The sequence below is a fragment of the Macrotis lagotis genome, chromosome X (genome assembly GCF_037893015.1).
Source record: "Macrotis lagotis isolate mMagLag1 chromosome X, bilby.v1.9.chrom.fasta, whole genome shotgun sequence".
Classification (NCBI taxonomy): domain Eukaryota; kingdom Metazoa; phylum Chordata; class Mammalia; order Peramelemorphia; family Peramelidae; genus Macrotis; species Macrotis lagotis.
The window spans coordinates 283,970,568-283,987,042 of NC_133666.1; the positions used below are offsets into that span (position 1 = coordinate 283,970,568).

Below are 16,475 nucleotides of genomic sequence, written 5' to 3' on the forward strand. Positions count from 1 at the left end.
TATTATGTTATGTAACAACAATTATTAGCCATGGAACAGCATAGACAAGTCACCTAAATTATCTCTGAGCTTCAGTTTATTCATCTGTAAAATGGTGATTCTAATACTTATTGTGCCTATGGGGCTGCTAGGTGCCACAGTGTGTCAGACTTGAGGTCAAGAAAACTTATTTTCCTGAGTTCAAAAAGAGTAGGAGAAGGAAATGACAAACTACTCCAGTATCTTTGGAAATGGGTTCACAGAGAGTCAAACACAACTGAAAGTGACTTAACAACAAAAATAGTACCGAGACAAAATAGGTGATGCAATGGATAGAGCAGTGGCCCTAGATTCGGGAGGACCTGAATTCAAATGCAGCCTCAGACACTGAATTCTTACTTAGCTGTGAGACCTTGGGCTTAACCCCATTGCCTTGCAAATAACAAAAACACATACTACCTATCTCACAAGAATCAAATGATAAGTGCATATATGCAAAGTACTCTCTGTCTCTGTCTCTCTGTGTTTGCCTATGTCTACCTGTCTTTCTGCCCGTCTGTCTGTTCATTTCTATCCTCACAGTAGTGTGGTGAGAAAAGTCATAAGTCATTACATAAATGTGCATTATTTTTCTTTCAAGAGCATGAACTTACCCACACAGTCCTATTGTTGCTAACCAGATAAAGCAAACTTCTTGGTCTCACAAATTTTGTGCTCACTGGAGATAATATGCAAATGAGAAATTACATATCTATGTGTGAAAGAGTGCAGAAACCACACAATTTAAAAAAAAAAAAAAGGAAGTGTCAGTCCTGGGGTTGACTTGCACATTCACTGTCCAAGTCACAGCATCATTGACATAGTAGCACAGCAGACTTGAGGACTCATTAGGAAAATAATGGTAAGTTCATTTAAAAAAAAAATCTTCATTAATCTCCTTGATTTTTATGACTAACAGGAATACTCTCAAGGTGCATTATAGGTAGATAGTTAAGGTTGATTTTATAGATCAGGACCCATTCTTTTGGTTGCCCTGCCTTTTTGGAAACATGCTGACTTAATAGCTTTCAAAGGAGACATTGTGACTTCAAAAGTTCCTTTTTTTCTCCTACTAATCCTTTGAAAATTAGAGGAAAGAATTTGCTTTTTTTAAAAAATAAAAAAAGCAAGCTTTGTTTGATTTTTGAAGAGTTTTGTGCTTGGATCTTAAGATAGAGTTAAGGTAATACTCCTTTCAAGGAATGAATGACCTTTGTGGCTCCTCCTTGTGTAAGAGTATTGCTACACACATGGAGAGAGCTCAGAAAGACAACTTTTGTGAAATGCCTCAGGTTAAACTAGTACTAGCAGCAGAAGTCCTTTAGTCTTGTTGGATTTTAGGGGGGGAAGAAGCTAATTGTGGGCAAAACAGATCATCTCCAGTTTGTGAATTACCTGTGTCCTGAGATGTCACTGATTAAGAATCCAGAACACAATTTTCTTCCAATGGAAACAAAGGAGGAGCTAAAAAATCACAGTTTTAGAACTACAAGAGACTTAGAGATTAATGAGTCCAACCCATCCTATCTTAGAGATGAAAAAATGGAGGCACAAACACTCAGGATTATTCAGCCAGCAAGCAGCTGAAGCAGTATTACTTCTGAATCTCAAGACAGATATCCCAAATGCAACTTCCCTGTCATGGTTCTACTCATTCTCTAGAAGAGAATTTTCCTTTCCTATCTATCTCCAACCCTACCCTCCCAAATCAGAGTCTGAGATGCCTCCTCTACTAGTTCTGTTCCTCTTGGGTGACTGATCCGATAGTGAAAGGGGGCTCTAGGACTAGCAGTACTGAAGATAGGGGCTCAAAGTGCTTCCACTTTAGTTCCATGAGAACCAATCAGGGCTAACCTACAGGTCTGCATGACTTTGGATAAGGCATGGCAGAGGAGGGAGGGCACTTTTATAGCAGTTTCTAACAATCAAGTGAGAATGCAAAGTTCAGTAACTAATTCAGATGTTATGGGATGGTTGGATGCTTTGGTGAGAAAGTGAGAGCCAGTAAAAGTGCTATGTGGATACTCAGGTGAGGTGGGGCATGCTCTGCTTAAGCTACTGGAAATTGGAAAGTATTCATTAGGCGGCCTTGGACAGGAGTCTGAGACAGAAGAGCTGTTCCTGAAGTCACCTTAATTCTTTTGTAAATCCTGGCTTGCACATTCACCCCACCTTTGTGTTTCCAAATTGGGTGTTTGGATCCTCTTTCTTAAAGAACAGTTTAATCTTAGTGACATATTTTCAAGGACAGAAGAAAGTGAAGAAATTAAGAACAAGGGATCAGTTATGTGAGTTCTGAGACTTTTTACTGGGACCTGTGATTTCCTTGGTGTGGAGCAGGACTTCTCAAGGTGGACCTATTTAGATGGACCAGTGTCCTGCAACTTACCCTTTCAGGGAGATACTGGGGAACCAGGGGGAGGCAGTGTGATACAATGAACAAAAGCTTCTTGGTTCATATCATAAGTCTGACTTCATACCTCTGTGACCTTGGACAAGTCACAACCAATCTGGATCTTTTTTCCCACCTTCTGTAAGAAGAGGCCATTGAACTTGCTGGACTCTGAGGTCATAGCCCTAAACTCTTAAACTTTTGATGCCAATATTACATAAAATTCTATGTACATGTTGACAAGCATTTATTAAATACCCATTATTTGCAAGAGATATAGAGACAAAAATAAACATATATATGTGTTTACATCCTATAATTAAATGTACATTCCTTTTCTTTTTTATCTTCTTTCTCCCTCATTGGCCACCACGATCTATGATATAACTCATAAAGGCATGGTGTGCCCAACAAGCTCCATATGTGGTGAAGATCAAAACTCTTTACTCTATTCTTCATCTACCACTTCTGAACCTTTACCCAAAATAGTAACAAGGAAAATACACAGGAAGTATAATGTTGTAGGAAGCCTTCAAAACTTTCCTTGAGTTGGCTTGATTTGCAGAAAAAGGATTGTAATAAGAGAACACAATTAAATATATTAAACATTTAGTATTTACTATGAGAGGTTGTGAAGAGCAGGTGAACAATGAGATGAGATGAGGGGACAGATAGGTGGTTCAATGGATAGAGCACCAGCCCTAGAGTCAGGAGGATATGAGTTCAAGCCTGACCTTAGACACTTAATAATTACCCAGCTGTATGACCTTGGGCAAGTCACTTAACCCCATTGCCTTGCTAAAAAAAAATGAGATGAGAGGGGGTAGGCATTTTCTCAAATTCATACTAACTCAAAAATTCCTCAAAAAAAAAAGGAATTATGCATAAGAATTGGATTTTTCCCACAAAAATCAAGAAGCCCAATAGGGTAACAACCTTATGAATCAACAATGGAAACTGCTAATCAATTCCTAAATGCATTTACCCACCAGCCTCCGAACTCTGATAGTATAGATAAATTCACACCATGGCTTTTACTTTGGGATCCATTCAGATATTTCCTCTCCTGCCACAGACTCTATTGGCACATGCCACTTCTGGGTCCTGTTACAACAAGCAGAGGACCCTAACTCTGCTCAGTTACCTGTGGAAAAGAGAAAAGTATAGGAGGAAGCGATATCTACTTCCCTTCTATTTGGGTGGCTCTCTAGGCTAGGAAATCCCAAGACAGAAGAAGCTCTTCTGGGAGGAGGCTGTCATGGCTTCCACTATGTTCAGAGATCAGATACTGCTGTGGGGCCCCTCTGGACCTCCCTGGGGGAGGAATGGGTGGGGAGAATCCTGTTGGATGAGTGGCAGCAGCTTCTCAATGAATTCCTTCACAGCTGTCATCTCCTGTCAGGGTGAAACCCCTACCCTAAGCCTGAAAAAACTTCACTGGCTCAGTCTGCCCCAAGAAGTTGAAAAATTAAGGGCATTGGTGCAGGCAGCCAGTATTTGTGGTTGTACAAAGTCTGTAGGAAAAGAGACTGGAATCCAGCTGATATTAGTCCTATCCCATCTACCATATCGCTCCTAGAAGCTACTTGGAGCAGGACCTGAAGCCAGTGAAAAATAAATTCCCCAACATGGGGAAAAGACTGAGTCAGTTTTAAGATTCTGTCCTGAGTAATCAACAAAGGGGGAAGGATCAGAAAATGAATGATGAAGTATAAGGTGGGGAAAAGGTTAAGCCCACCAAAGCTCTTAGGAAAACTAAAATTCAATTAGAAACTTAGGTTACAAGAAACTAAATAAATAGGAAACATATTTAAAATTTAAAGGAAAGATGAGTATCAAGGCATTTTAAAAATTATAAATATTTCTAAATAAATATTACAAAGCATTGGAAATTACCATTTAAGTCAATAAGCATAAAACAGCAATAAAATGTTCCCAAACAGGGAAATTATAAACTTGAAAGAAAAATTTAAAAGGGAACAGAAGGCAAAAATCTATGCAAATATAAGACATAAACAGTATAAATGGAAGGCAAAACCAGAGGGGAAGCCAGAGTGGGGAAGGATGGGAAAAGGTCTACTGCAGAAGGTGGGGTTTGAACTGAATCTTGAAGAAAGTAAAGGAATCAAGGAAATCAAGGTGGAAAGAGAGAGTATGGGAACTGTCCAGGAAAAGTTATAGGGTTGAGAGAGAGAGAGAGAGAGAGAGAGAGAGAGAGAGAGAGAGAGAGAGAGAGTCCTATGCTCTGTGTGAAAAGCTTCAAAAAAGCCAATGTTTGATCCTGCATGTAGATGAAAGGGAGTTACTAGAAGTATATTGAGTAGGGGGAAGGAGGAATTTATTTGCAAATTTCCAAATGAAATACAATTTTAGTTGGGTAAAGTCTTCCTGGAATGTCTTCATGAAAGAGATGGATCCTAGGCCCTGCAAAATGGATAGTATTTTAACAGAAACTGGGTATCTGGGAAGCACATTCCAAGCAAAGGAGAATAGTAAATTATTTAGGTTAGTGGGAGCATAGACAATAGGATCCTGTTTTCCTGAGTTTTCCTTTCCTCTCATACATGGGCTGATAATCAAATTAAGGTTGCCTTTGTTCTTGTGAAAAGTGGAAGCCTCTACTCTCCACTGACTTCACTCATGATACTCAGTGAAAGACTTCCTGAGCATTCCCCTCTCTGTTTCTTTATACTCACTCAGGTTATCCTTCCAAGTATTCCCATCCCATTTTTTTTGCTACCATTCCAATTTGTATAATGCAACAAATGTATTATTAACAAAATGTCTCTCATATTAGACCATGTGCATTTCTTCTAGAAATTATTTTGCACAAATTTTGCATTTGTTCCTTATGTATACATGCATTTTCTCCCTTCCCCCATCCCCAAAGAAAGCAAATTCCCTAGGAGAAGGGTGTTACTTGATTTCTGCATCTAGTTCAGATTCCAGACATTTTCATTTTGTTTTGCTTTGTTTTGCAAGACAATGGGATTAAGTGACTTGCCCAAGGTCACACAGTTAGGTAATTATTAAGGTCTGAGGTCAAATTTGAACTCAGGTCCTCCTGACTCCAGGGCTAGTGTTCTATCCACTGCTCCACCTAGCTGCCCCAATTTTAGGAATTTTCCACTGGTTATCTCCCATGCCTGCAATGTTCTCCCTGCCCCATCTCTACTTCCTGCCTTTCTTATCTTGAAGGATCAATTTCTAACTACCCCATATTCTACAGGAACTCTTTTTTGATCCCTTATTGTTCTGCCATTAATTATTTCCAGTTTATACTATCTATAGTTTGTTCCTACAGTCATTTATTTACTCTTTGACAGCAGGAACTCTGTCTTCTGCCCTTTTAAAAAAAATTCTGTACTTAGCTCAGTTGCTTAGCATACAGTAGGTGCTAAATGTTTCTTTTTTTGCCTTCTTGCCTGTGCAGCATTGGCTGGCTAGGGAAACAGATGTAGGTTTCTTTGAACACCTTTAAAGTAAACCACTAATGCCTTTAAAGGAGTAGTAAAGCACCCATGCCTTTGTTTTAAGTGAGAACTGTGCTTCTTTCCTCCTAGTCTTCACTCATTTGCAAACCATTATTAAAAAGAAATAATCTGAATTAGTGCTTGAGTACCTACAAAGAAAAATGAAAATGAAATATATTCCTGATAGTTCATGAAACTCAGATGCAGAACTATGCTTGAACATTACCAAATATGATAATTATGAAGGATGCTAGGGGCCCACTTTACCTACAGCAAGGTTTCTTTAAGTGGTTTCCTTATTAATATTCCTGACATTAGTTATTTAATGAAGTTATTCTATGGAGTAGACACCTACTCCAAAACTTGAACTGTAGGAATAATATTCTTGGGGGCAGCTACTGGTGTAGTGACTAGAGCTCTGGCTCTGGAGTCAGGAGGACCTGAGTTCAAATCCAGCCTCAGGCACTTAATAATTGCCTAATGACCTTGAACAAGTCACTTAACCCCATTGACTTGCAAAAAGAAGAAGATTATGCAATCATGAATGTCTTCTTGGCAGAATTTATCCCGTGATATCAGAGGTATGGCTCCCAACTGAATTCATCTAACATGAAAAATCCTAAAGGATTGATTATGATTCAGAGAGTTTAAATAATGAGAGATGGTCACACAATTGTTTGTGTCTTTGTTACATCTTTGGGGCATCTGAACCTAAATCTCCTTGATGGCATGTCCTATATTACCCTACTTAATCACTTGAAATCAGCATAAATTTTTCAGTGTTATAATTTACAACAATAGTTTATTATACAAAAGTGGATAGAAAACAACCTAAAAGTTAAAAAGAATTAAGTTAGGGGTAGCTAGGTGGCACTGTGGATAGAACACCAGCCTTGGAGTCAAGAGGACCTGAGTTAAAATTCAGCTCTAGACACTTAATAATTACCTAGTTGTTGTGACCTTGGACAAGTCACTTAACCCCACTATCTTGCAAAACAAAAAATAAAAATAAAAAGAATTAAGTTACAGTCCTTTCTCTGACACAAGCTAGTATTGTAAGCTTGGGCAAGTCAAAGAGTCTCAGTTATCTAGTTAAACATTGTTAAATCTAAAACTAGAAAAACCTTAAAAATATAGGGTTAAAATAAAATGACAGAAAATACAAATTAGACTTTTTAAGTTTTATTCTCTAAAATCTTATCTCTAAACCTTAAGGTGGAGGCCAGTGTGAAAATGAAAACATTTCAACTGGGAAAGGGTTGAAAAACAGGAAAAATTATTAACTACTTTTATATGATCTGACAATGAAGACTGCACTATATCTCTGCCCAAAACTGCTCCTCAAAGACTATCATCCTTATACAATCCTATTTGACCTCTTATTGTCTCTTCCTGGCAGGACAAGCCTTCCATCCTGATCACTGACCTCCTGAGTTTGCAATTAACATAGGGGGAGATACTGAGGAATCTTAATTTCTTACTAAGTTACCAATGTGACTTATAAGAAGACTGAGTACTCTATAAAGAAATCAATCTTTTTATCAGGATTACAGTTTTTGAGAATTTTATTATGCTTAACCACTCCATAAGTTGCAGTTATCGTGTTTAATCATTTTTTAAAATGAATTGTTTTGAAAATGCTTATTTTATATTTTGCAAAAATAATAATAAAAAAACTGAAGATTGCAAAGAAGGTGCCAACCTGCATTGGAGAGGGAGTTTACCATCCAAGAATTCTCTATAGCAATGAATTCACAGGTCTGGATCCTACCCTACCCACCATGATTTATAACAGAATGGAAAGGTTTTAGAAAGAAATAATACTACTCTTTCAGTTCACTAATAAATTGGACATCAAAATTCTAATGCAGTAGTTCAGTCTGCTACATGATAATTTCTTCTCTAGTATTAAGTAGGCTTTGTTGAAGGCAAGTCAACTCTGAAGCTACTATCATATAATGAAGCAGTAAGGTGTTAATCTAAGTGTTAAAAATGGTTTAGGGGTGCTGGATCAGGTTGAGGTGTTCTGAATCTATTGTGTAATTCATAGCTTCTTCCATGACTCAATCCTGAAAATACTTTTTCCCAAAAGTGTCATGCTAGAGGTCAGTAGAGGCAGGGTTGATGGAGGACATTTGAAGGCTGATGAGGTAAGGTCCAAAGGGCAGGAATCAACAAAGCAGCAGTTTGAATGACAGGGGTCAAAGCACAGTCTGAAAGCGTTGCAAGCCGACTCAGTCATAGCCTCAATTATAGCCTATCCAATCCCCTGCTTTTTGGCAGATCAAGTATCATTAAACTTGGCATACATGCTAAGAGGAGAAAAGGTATCAACTAATACACTAAGCTATGCCCTAATATCCTTTTTAAAAATTTTTTCTTGACATGTTTTGTTTTATATGTGTGCTGGAGAGGGGTACCACTGTATCCTGAAAGCCCATTGTTGAATTTTCATTTTACAGTTCAGAATGTTTACACCTGAGAAATCCAAAAAGTTATATATTAAGACTCATTATTAGGTTGACTTTTAGACTTAAGAAAGTGATAGAGAAAATATTAATAATATAGATTAAACTTAAAGTGTTCCATGCATACATTTTTTATGTTTTTAAAGTTTTATGAGCACACCTTGATTTTCTATCACCATTATCTTCCTACTCAAATAGCTATTCCTTTTTAAAAAAGAATAAAAAAGAAAAGGAAAAAGTTAATTGAGCAAAACTAACCAACATATCAACTAAATCTTGACAATTTATACATTAGAAATCCCCACATCTGCAAAAAAAGAAAGGGTCATTTTCTTCTCTTATTCTTATTGTTCAGTCATTTTAGTCATGTCTAACTCAGGACCCCATTTAGGGTTTTCTTGGCAAAGATACTGGAGTGGCTTGCCATTTCTTTCTCCTTTGGGGGGGGGCGGGGATTGAGGCAATTGGGTTAACTGACTTGCCCAAGGTCACACAGCTAGTAAGTAGCAAGGGTGGATTTGAACTCAATTCCTCCTGACTCCAGGGCCAGTGCTCTATCCATTGTGTCACCTAGCTGCCTCTCTTCTGCTCATTTTACAGAAGAGATATTGAAGCAAACAGGGTTAAGTGACTCTTCCAGGGTCACAGAGCTAATAAATGTCTGAGACTGGATTTGAAGTATGGAAAATGAGTCTTCCTAACCTCAGGTCTAGTGCTCCATTCTCCAGTTGCTTGCTCCTATTCTCAGAGACAGTTTAATCAATATAATTAGACTGCATTTAGTTTAGGGTTTTTGCTCTTTTAACATTGTTGTAGTCATTATGCATATTGCTTTTCTGGTTCTACTTACTTCATTTTGAATCAGTTCATATGTCTTCCAGTTATGTCCTAGTATTCTAAAAGAAAAAATTCATTAAAATTTAATTTTTTACCTCCACAATTCCAGGTAAAGTTAATTAGCAGATAATAAAAGGCATAGTTTGTGAGCCCTTAAAAGATAAGTAGCTATCACAGGATTCAGAGACAGAAAAATGATCATTTAGAATCACTCCTTTTAAGAAACTAAGGCATTAAAAAAGTAAAAAATTAGTTTTACAAATGATATTTGACTTCAGATCTTCTAAACAAAAACCAGATAATATAGTGCTTTTCAAGATGAACCAGCATGGGATCATTCAGAACAATCTCATTTTCTTTTTTTCTCAGGCTGTAATTAGTTGAATGCCATGGATGTGATATATCTGGATTTTAACAACCCATTTGACAAAGTCCCTCATGATATCCCTGTGATCAAAATGGAGTAATGAAGTATATTATATCATAGATCTAGTAACTGTCTCATCCTGGGCAAGTCATTTAACTTCTTTCTACTTCAGTTACTTCATCTGTAAAATGGAGGTACAATTGTACTTACCTCCCAGGGTTGTTGTAAGGATCAAATAAGATAATAATTATAAAATGCTTAGCATTGTAAGTATTAGTTATTATTATTATTATTATTATTATAAGTCATTAAAGTGTTTTCAGAATTGGGTGACCTAAAGAATGTGGATTAACATATTCATGTCAACCTACAAGGCAGTCTCAACCTAAAAATGAATTCATAGATGGAAAGCATGCATTAAAAGTTTACTTTGTGCCAACAACTATGTTAAGTGTTGGAGATACAAATAGAAAAATTGAGACAGACCCTGCTCTCAAGGAGTTACTCTCTAGCTGGGGAAGACAACACATAAAAGAATGTTTGTCTGCAGGTCATATAGAAAGGTTCCAAGGGTACATCAGTGGTGTGGGTAGCAAGTTCCATCCACAGAGTTCTCAGATTACAGCAGTATGATGACAAAAAGACAGAGCAGATAGAGACTGGGGAACCTTGGAAGGCAGTGACAAGGCAGGGGGTAGGTGAAGTCTGGTGTTCTCCATCTCATGGAAAGACAGAGCTGCTGACACACATTTCATCCAAACCTGGTAGCAATCAATTGCCCTGGGGGAGGGGAGAGGTAAAGAAGAATGGGCACATACCAGTGGTCATGGAAGCTGATCTATCCAGAGTGCTAGTCTTGGTCTTATTTTATTCAATATATGTCAGTGATTGAGACAAAAGCATAGAAGTAAAGTCTGCTTTATTAAATTTTCATGTGGGACAAAGCTGAGCAAATAGATAAGTAATACACTAGAGGAAAAAAATCATGATCTAAGATACTCTTGTCAGGCTGTAACAGTCTATAAATAAAAATTATTAGAGATAAAATATTAGATCCATAAAAATCATTGAGTTGCATTGTATGAGTAGAGGATTATAGAGACATGACTAGAATGTATTTCCTGCAGAGAAAACAAAATGCCTTAGTGCTTTAGCAGACTTCAAGTTTGACATGAGTCAGCCTTTTGATATGGCAGTGAACAAAGATAATGATACATTTCCAGGCTTCATTTTGCATAAAAGTATAGTATCCAGAATGAGAGATAAAGCCACCACTATACTCTGTCATACTTCAAATCTTTTTTTTTTAAGATCTGGGTGTAACATTTTAAAGGAAACATTGATTAAACTGGAGAGTACTCAATATATGGGGGGGCAGAATGAGGATTGGTTAAAGGAAATGGAGAAGATTTATATGATGTAGAAAAGATTTAGAAGGACATGATGATGATGATGATGAAGATGATGATTATGGCTTGCCCTTTGTTCTCAAAGAAGACCATGACATCAGGGAAGTGATGCCATGACACACACATGAATTGGATTTTGAGTCAGGAATTGCAGTGCTAAGTCACCAGTCTCACTTTCTCTTCCAGAGCCATCTGAGTTCATTAGTCAGCTATGGATCAGGATGACTAGAGATAGCTTTGGATACAAGGCAATCATGGACATGATATGAGCAGTTAGATGGCACAGTGGAGAAGGCACTAACCCTGGAGTCAGGAGGACCTAAGTTCAAAATCAACTTGAGACACTTACTAGCCGAGTAACCTTAGGCAAGTCACAACTCCAATTACGTCCCCTCTTCCCCCATTAAAAAAAAAAAGGACACTATGACTTCTCTCCAAATATTTCAAAGTTATTACATAGTAAAAACTTAGATTTTTTTTTCTTCCTGGCACCAGAGGACAAAAGTTAGGATCATTTGACTAGAATCTCAGAGAGACAAACTTTTGTTCAATGGAACTATTAGAGATATTTAGAAAATGAAAGGGGATATTCTCCACTCAGAAAATTCTAAAAGAGTTCTCCATATTGGAGTGCTTCAAGCACAGGTTAGATGGCCATATGTCATAGTACTATAGATTCCTATAGATAAGATTCATGCTTTAGATAAGGGTTGGTGGATCTGAAGTTCCTTGGGGCTTCTTATTTTCATGTATTAAGAAATCATCCCATAGATACAATGTTATAAAATTTTGTCAGGAGTTTGTAAAAATGCAAAGTGGGAATTTATTAAATTCACTCTTTTAAGAAATGAGGCAGATGCATATTAGTAGAGTACTAGCTCTCCAATATATTTCTGACATTTTTTAAAAATTTTAAGCTTCACTATTAGAATTTTCTTCATTATTTTTAAAAGTCTAGACATCAATAAAACAAATAATTAAGCTTCAACTTGTAGAACTGATGATTTCTAAGGTGTAAATGTTCATACTAAAAATTTAACAATCAGACTCTAAATTGGTTCCAATATACCCTTGATACTAAGGTATAGTTTAGAGTAGGGATCGATACCTCCCTCTTGGTATATATGCCAAGTTTATTCTGTTAGACTTCTATAATTCTAGGCTACCCACCAAAGTAGGTTTTGCTCCCAGAGGTAGAAAGTTCAAATTTTAAGAGTTACTTTCATTCAGGTTGGAAAAACGATTTTATCCTTCTGTGCTTTTCTTGCATGAAACTGATCAAATTTGTCCTTTAGAAATATCAAATTGTGTGAAAGAAAATGCCATCCACATTCAGAGAAGGAACTATGGAGTCTGAATGCAGATCAAAGCATGCTATTCTCATTTTTTTCTCAGTTTTTCCTTTTGTTCTGATTCTTCTTTCATAACATGACTAATATGGAAATATGCTTGACAAGATTATGCATGCATAACATATCAGGCTACTAACTTATATCAAACTACTTATTGTCTTGGCAGAGAGGAAAAGGAGGAAGGGAGAAAATTTTACAAAAATGAATGTTAAAACAATTTTTACATGTAATTGGAAAAAATAAAATACTATTAAGAATTAAAAAAAGAAAGATCAAGTTGGCTGCTATATAAAGAATGGATAGGAGATTGTCAAGGTTGGAAGGAGGTTCCAAAAGAAGGCTATTATACTAATCTAAGAGAAATGATAAGGTATGAAGGAAGGGGACAGACATGAAATTTTCTGAATGAAGTATAAATTAGTGCCATTTACAACAGCAATTGGAATGAGGGTTACCTAAGTTTAAGGAGTCTGAAAATGTGAAGGATACTTCTCAGTTTATCTTACTTATTTCAATTCCTTCATTTGGAGGCAAATATCTTTGCAAATGATTATGTGATAGTCCCCACTAGGGAAAGGAAGAGCAAACTTATACAAAAGAATTATGCATTTAAGGGAAATTTATTAAAGAATATTCTTCACAGTTAACTGGAAATGGAAGTATGATGCTACAGGTTTCTAGAACTGTAGCCTAACAGGGCAGAGGCAATGGTAGCTCACTAGAGACCAATAGGTAGCACTGTGGATCTGGGATCAGAAAGATCTTAGGTAATACTTTGATAATGGCTTTAATATGAGATGTACTTGTTTTTCTTAGACCTGTAAATGATATGTTCTGATCTTCATGAGTCTGTACTTGGAAGGGGAGTTGGTGACCAATAAAATAGTTTATTTAAATAGCATTTTTAAGCACTTTGAAAATCAAGCACTTTAAATATATTTATCAACTCTGATTCTCATAAAATCATAAGACAGTAGGTGTCAGAAGTATTATTTCCATTCTTCCAATGAGAAAACTAAGGTTAGTGAAGAGTTAAATGACTTGCCCAATGTCATAGAGCTAGTAAGTTCATTTGACCTATTTAGTTTTCACAGTCATGATATTTGTCCTCCATTCTCAAAGAAGACCATAGCATCTGGGAGATGATGCCATGACAACCACATGAATTGATTTGGAGTGGGGGGGGGGGTGCTGTGTAAATCACCAACATCACTCTTTTCTCTGGAGCTACCTGGGTCCACTGACCAGATATGGAACAGAACTGGAGATGACCCTGGATGAGAGGTACTCAGGATTATGTAACTTGTACAAGGTCACTTGTGAAATGTCTGAGGCTGGATTTGAACTTAAGGGTGGTGTTCTAGCTACTGCACCACCTAGTTGTCCTCATTCTTCCCAAAGACACTTATCTTAGTCCATGAAGTCAGGGTGATACATATGACAGTGCTGCATTTCAGGAACTGTCCTTGTATATACATGAAAGTATATCAAAAGAAGTGCCTGCCCCAGGAACATATTTTTTAAAAGACACACTATTTGAAGTTGTCTTTTCACTCATATAAAGGATTGGGGGAAGGGGAGGAAGAGTTTCCAACCTCTCCTTTTGAAATCTCTAATGTAAACAAATAGCGAAGGGACTATAAAGGGAGCATTTGTTTCTATTCTGATTTGCAAGCAAAGGCTACCTATGTTGACTGGGCATGCTCAGCTCTGACACTTTCAGTTCTCAATAGGGAATAAAGAGAGGAAGACATGAGAGTGAGCCAGGACACAGCTGACCCTAACAGATCTTTGAACTTGAAAAGCAGGGCAAGGAAAAAGGTAGGAGGGTACCTGGGAAAGTACAAGTATTAAGACTGGCTGGTATTAGGTATTTTTATAACAGCTGCCCTGCTAAGTGAACCTTACTAAGTGAGCTCTGCCTCTGCTCCCTACTGCTTCTCCACTCTCTTCACTATTCAGTTTCCCACCTGGAAATCCTGCTGTGTAATTTAACAATTTTCATGAAGAACTGGGGGCCACCAGAGGACTCCTGCTAAATGTTCTATTCTTTAATCCTTTCATCCCTAAGAGGACCATGTTTACTTTGTCCTTTGGGCTGATTGCCTACCATATGGTTTGTTGAAGGGAGAGAGAAAAATCAATTCCTTAAGGGTAAATAACCTGGTAGGATTCCTTAAAGTTAATTTAAAACCCCTGGAATGTACTTCACCTAGTAAAGAGTGAGCTAAACACTAAAGCATTTTGTATTAGTTTGGTGTCTTTTCTCTATTACTCTATTTCCAGAGTCTTTAACAACTTAATGGAATAATATAAAATAGTAGTTTGTCAAATGGAACTTGATAAAACTGTGTAACTGCAGGAAGATTGCATAAAGAAAGCAGGATATCTGCCCCTTTGGCTCTCCCTGAGACTGGGAAGGGGATGATGGGAGGGTAAGAGGTAGAGATGAGAAACGCAAGAAAGCCAAATGAACTGGTTAAGATCAGAAGCTCTGACTTTCATTCCAGCCTGAAATCCTGACTAGATATGTAATCTTACACCAATTACCAGCCCTCTTCTGAGCCTCAGTTGTTTCATCTGTGAAATGAGAGACTTGGACTATTAGAGGACACTTCCAATTCTGACTGTTTCCATGAAATCATACTATTGCTTCTGCTAACCCAGGGTTGAGTACATACTTCTAGTTAGAATTTGAACTAGGCTATAATAGGACAGTCCAGGAGTAGGTCCAGGGACACATAATCAGTCAATCAATAAACATTTAATAAGCATCTGCTATGCACCTGTGGGGTTTCTTATTTAGCTTCTAGGGTTCTAGACAGCCAGGAGTAATATAAGCTAGGGTGGAGAATGGGCATTGAGAAAATATCAGAGGGGCTTTTTGAGGACTGTGAAAGGAATTTAATTGAAATAAAAAAAAAAAAAGAAGTTGGCAAATATTTCTTGCACCCCTACCTGTTAGGTACTTTGGCAGACAGAGAGAACTATAGGACATGACCATTGCCTTTGAGTAGACTTTAACTGAACACTAAATGTCCCTCACATTATGATAGTGAGAAATATGATCATCTTTGCCTTCATTGTTTACAATTTCACTGAGGAAATGAAAATGTCTACATAGAATTACAGAATCTCAGAGATAAAGGGACTCCATAGGTCACTGAGTCCAATCTATATAAATTATCCTTGACTAATGACATTCATATGAATTTCTCTACTTAGCTTGAATTCACTGCTTCTTAAGGCAGCTCATTCTCCTTTTAGATCTCTCCATCAGAAAGTTTTTCACTATATCAAAACTGAATTGCCTCTATGAAACCTCCATCCTGTTCCTACAACCCCCAGACCTCTCCTATGTCTCTACTAAGACTCAAAAGAGAAAGTCTAATTTTTTTCTACATTGCACTCTTTCCAACACTAGAAGAGATCTGTCATGTTGCCCCCAGATCTCCCCAAGTCTTTCCTTTTCTGGGAAAATATTTCCAGTTTCTTAAAATAACTTTAGTATAAAATGGAGGGGAAGTGAATAAGTGTTTGAGTAAAACATATCATGTGCTAGGCACTGTGTTAAGGGCTTTGCAAATAATACCTCATTTGCTCTTCATAACAACCCTAAAATGTAAGGAATGTTACTATCCTGTTTTATAAGTTAAGAAAACTGAGACAAACTGAGGTTAAGTGACTTGTCCAGTGTCATGTAATAAGTATCTGTGACTTCATTTGAATTCAGATCTTTCTGACTCCAGGTCCAGAGCTCTGTCCACTCTATCCAACAAGTTGCCTTCGCTGAAAGGTCTTCAGTCCTTTATCCATCCTGGTTGCCTTCTTAAAAATTTCTTCCCCTCTCTGTCCATGTCCTCAAAATACAGTATCTATAACTAAACTCAAAGTTCCGAATAAGTTTCAACCAGGCCAGAGCAGTGCAGAATTTTCATCTTTCATCATTATGATCATAGCCTACAATTCACATTTTTAGCTAACATATCACATTATTTGCTTGTTTTGAATTTAAAGTCATAAAGATCCTGGATCATTTCCCCATGAAAACTGGAAAACAATAGGGCACAAACCAGGTATAGATCAACATCTTACCCCTACACCAAGATGAGATCTAAATGAGCACATGATTTACACATAAAGGGTGACTCCATAAACA

The 16,475-nt window shown here is 37.2% G+C and overlaps 1 protein-coding gene across 5 annotated transcripts in view; it reads left to right on the top strand.

Annotated features, from left to right (window-relative positions):
* Window positions 1–793: 793 nt before the first annotated feature.
* The window catches only part of FYB1 (FYN binding protein 1), a 190,399-nt gene continuing 174,717 nt past the window's right edge, over window positions 794–16,475 (top strand). For 2 of the 5 annotated variants that reach the window (XM_074202663.1, XM_074202665.1), the window contains exon 1: window positions 12,632–14,137. Coding sequence is in view for 1 of the 5 variants with exons in the window: in XM_074202667.1 (XP_074058768.1) it covers window positions 878–880 (3 nt within the window). In the remaining 4 variants the exon portion in view is untranslated. Of the gene's footprint in view, window positions 881–12,631; window positions 14,138–16,475 lie in introns of those variants that run through there. The other 3 variants (XM_074202664.1, XM_074202666.1, XM_074202667.1) reach the window with 3 other exon arrangements.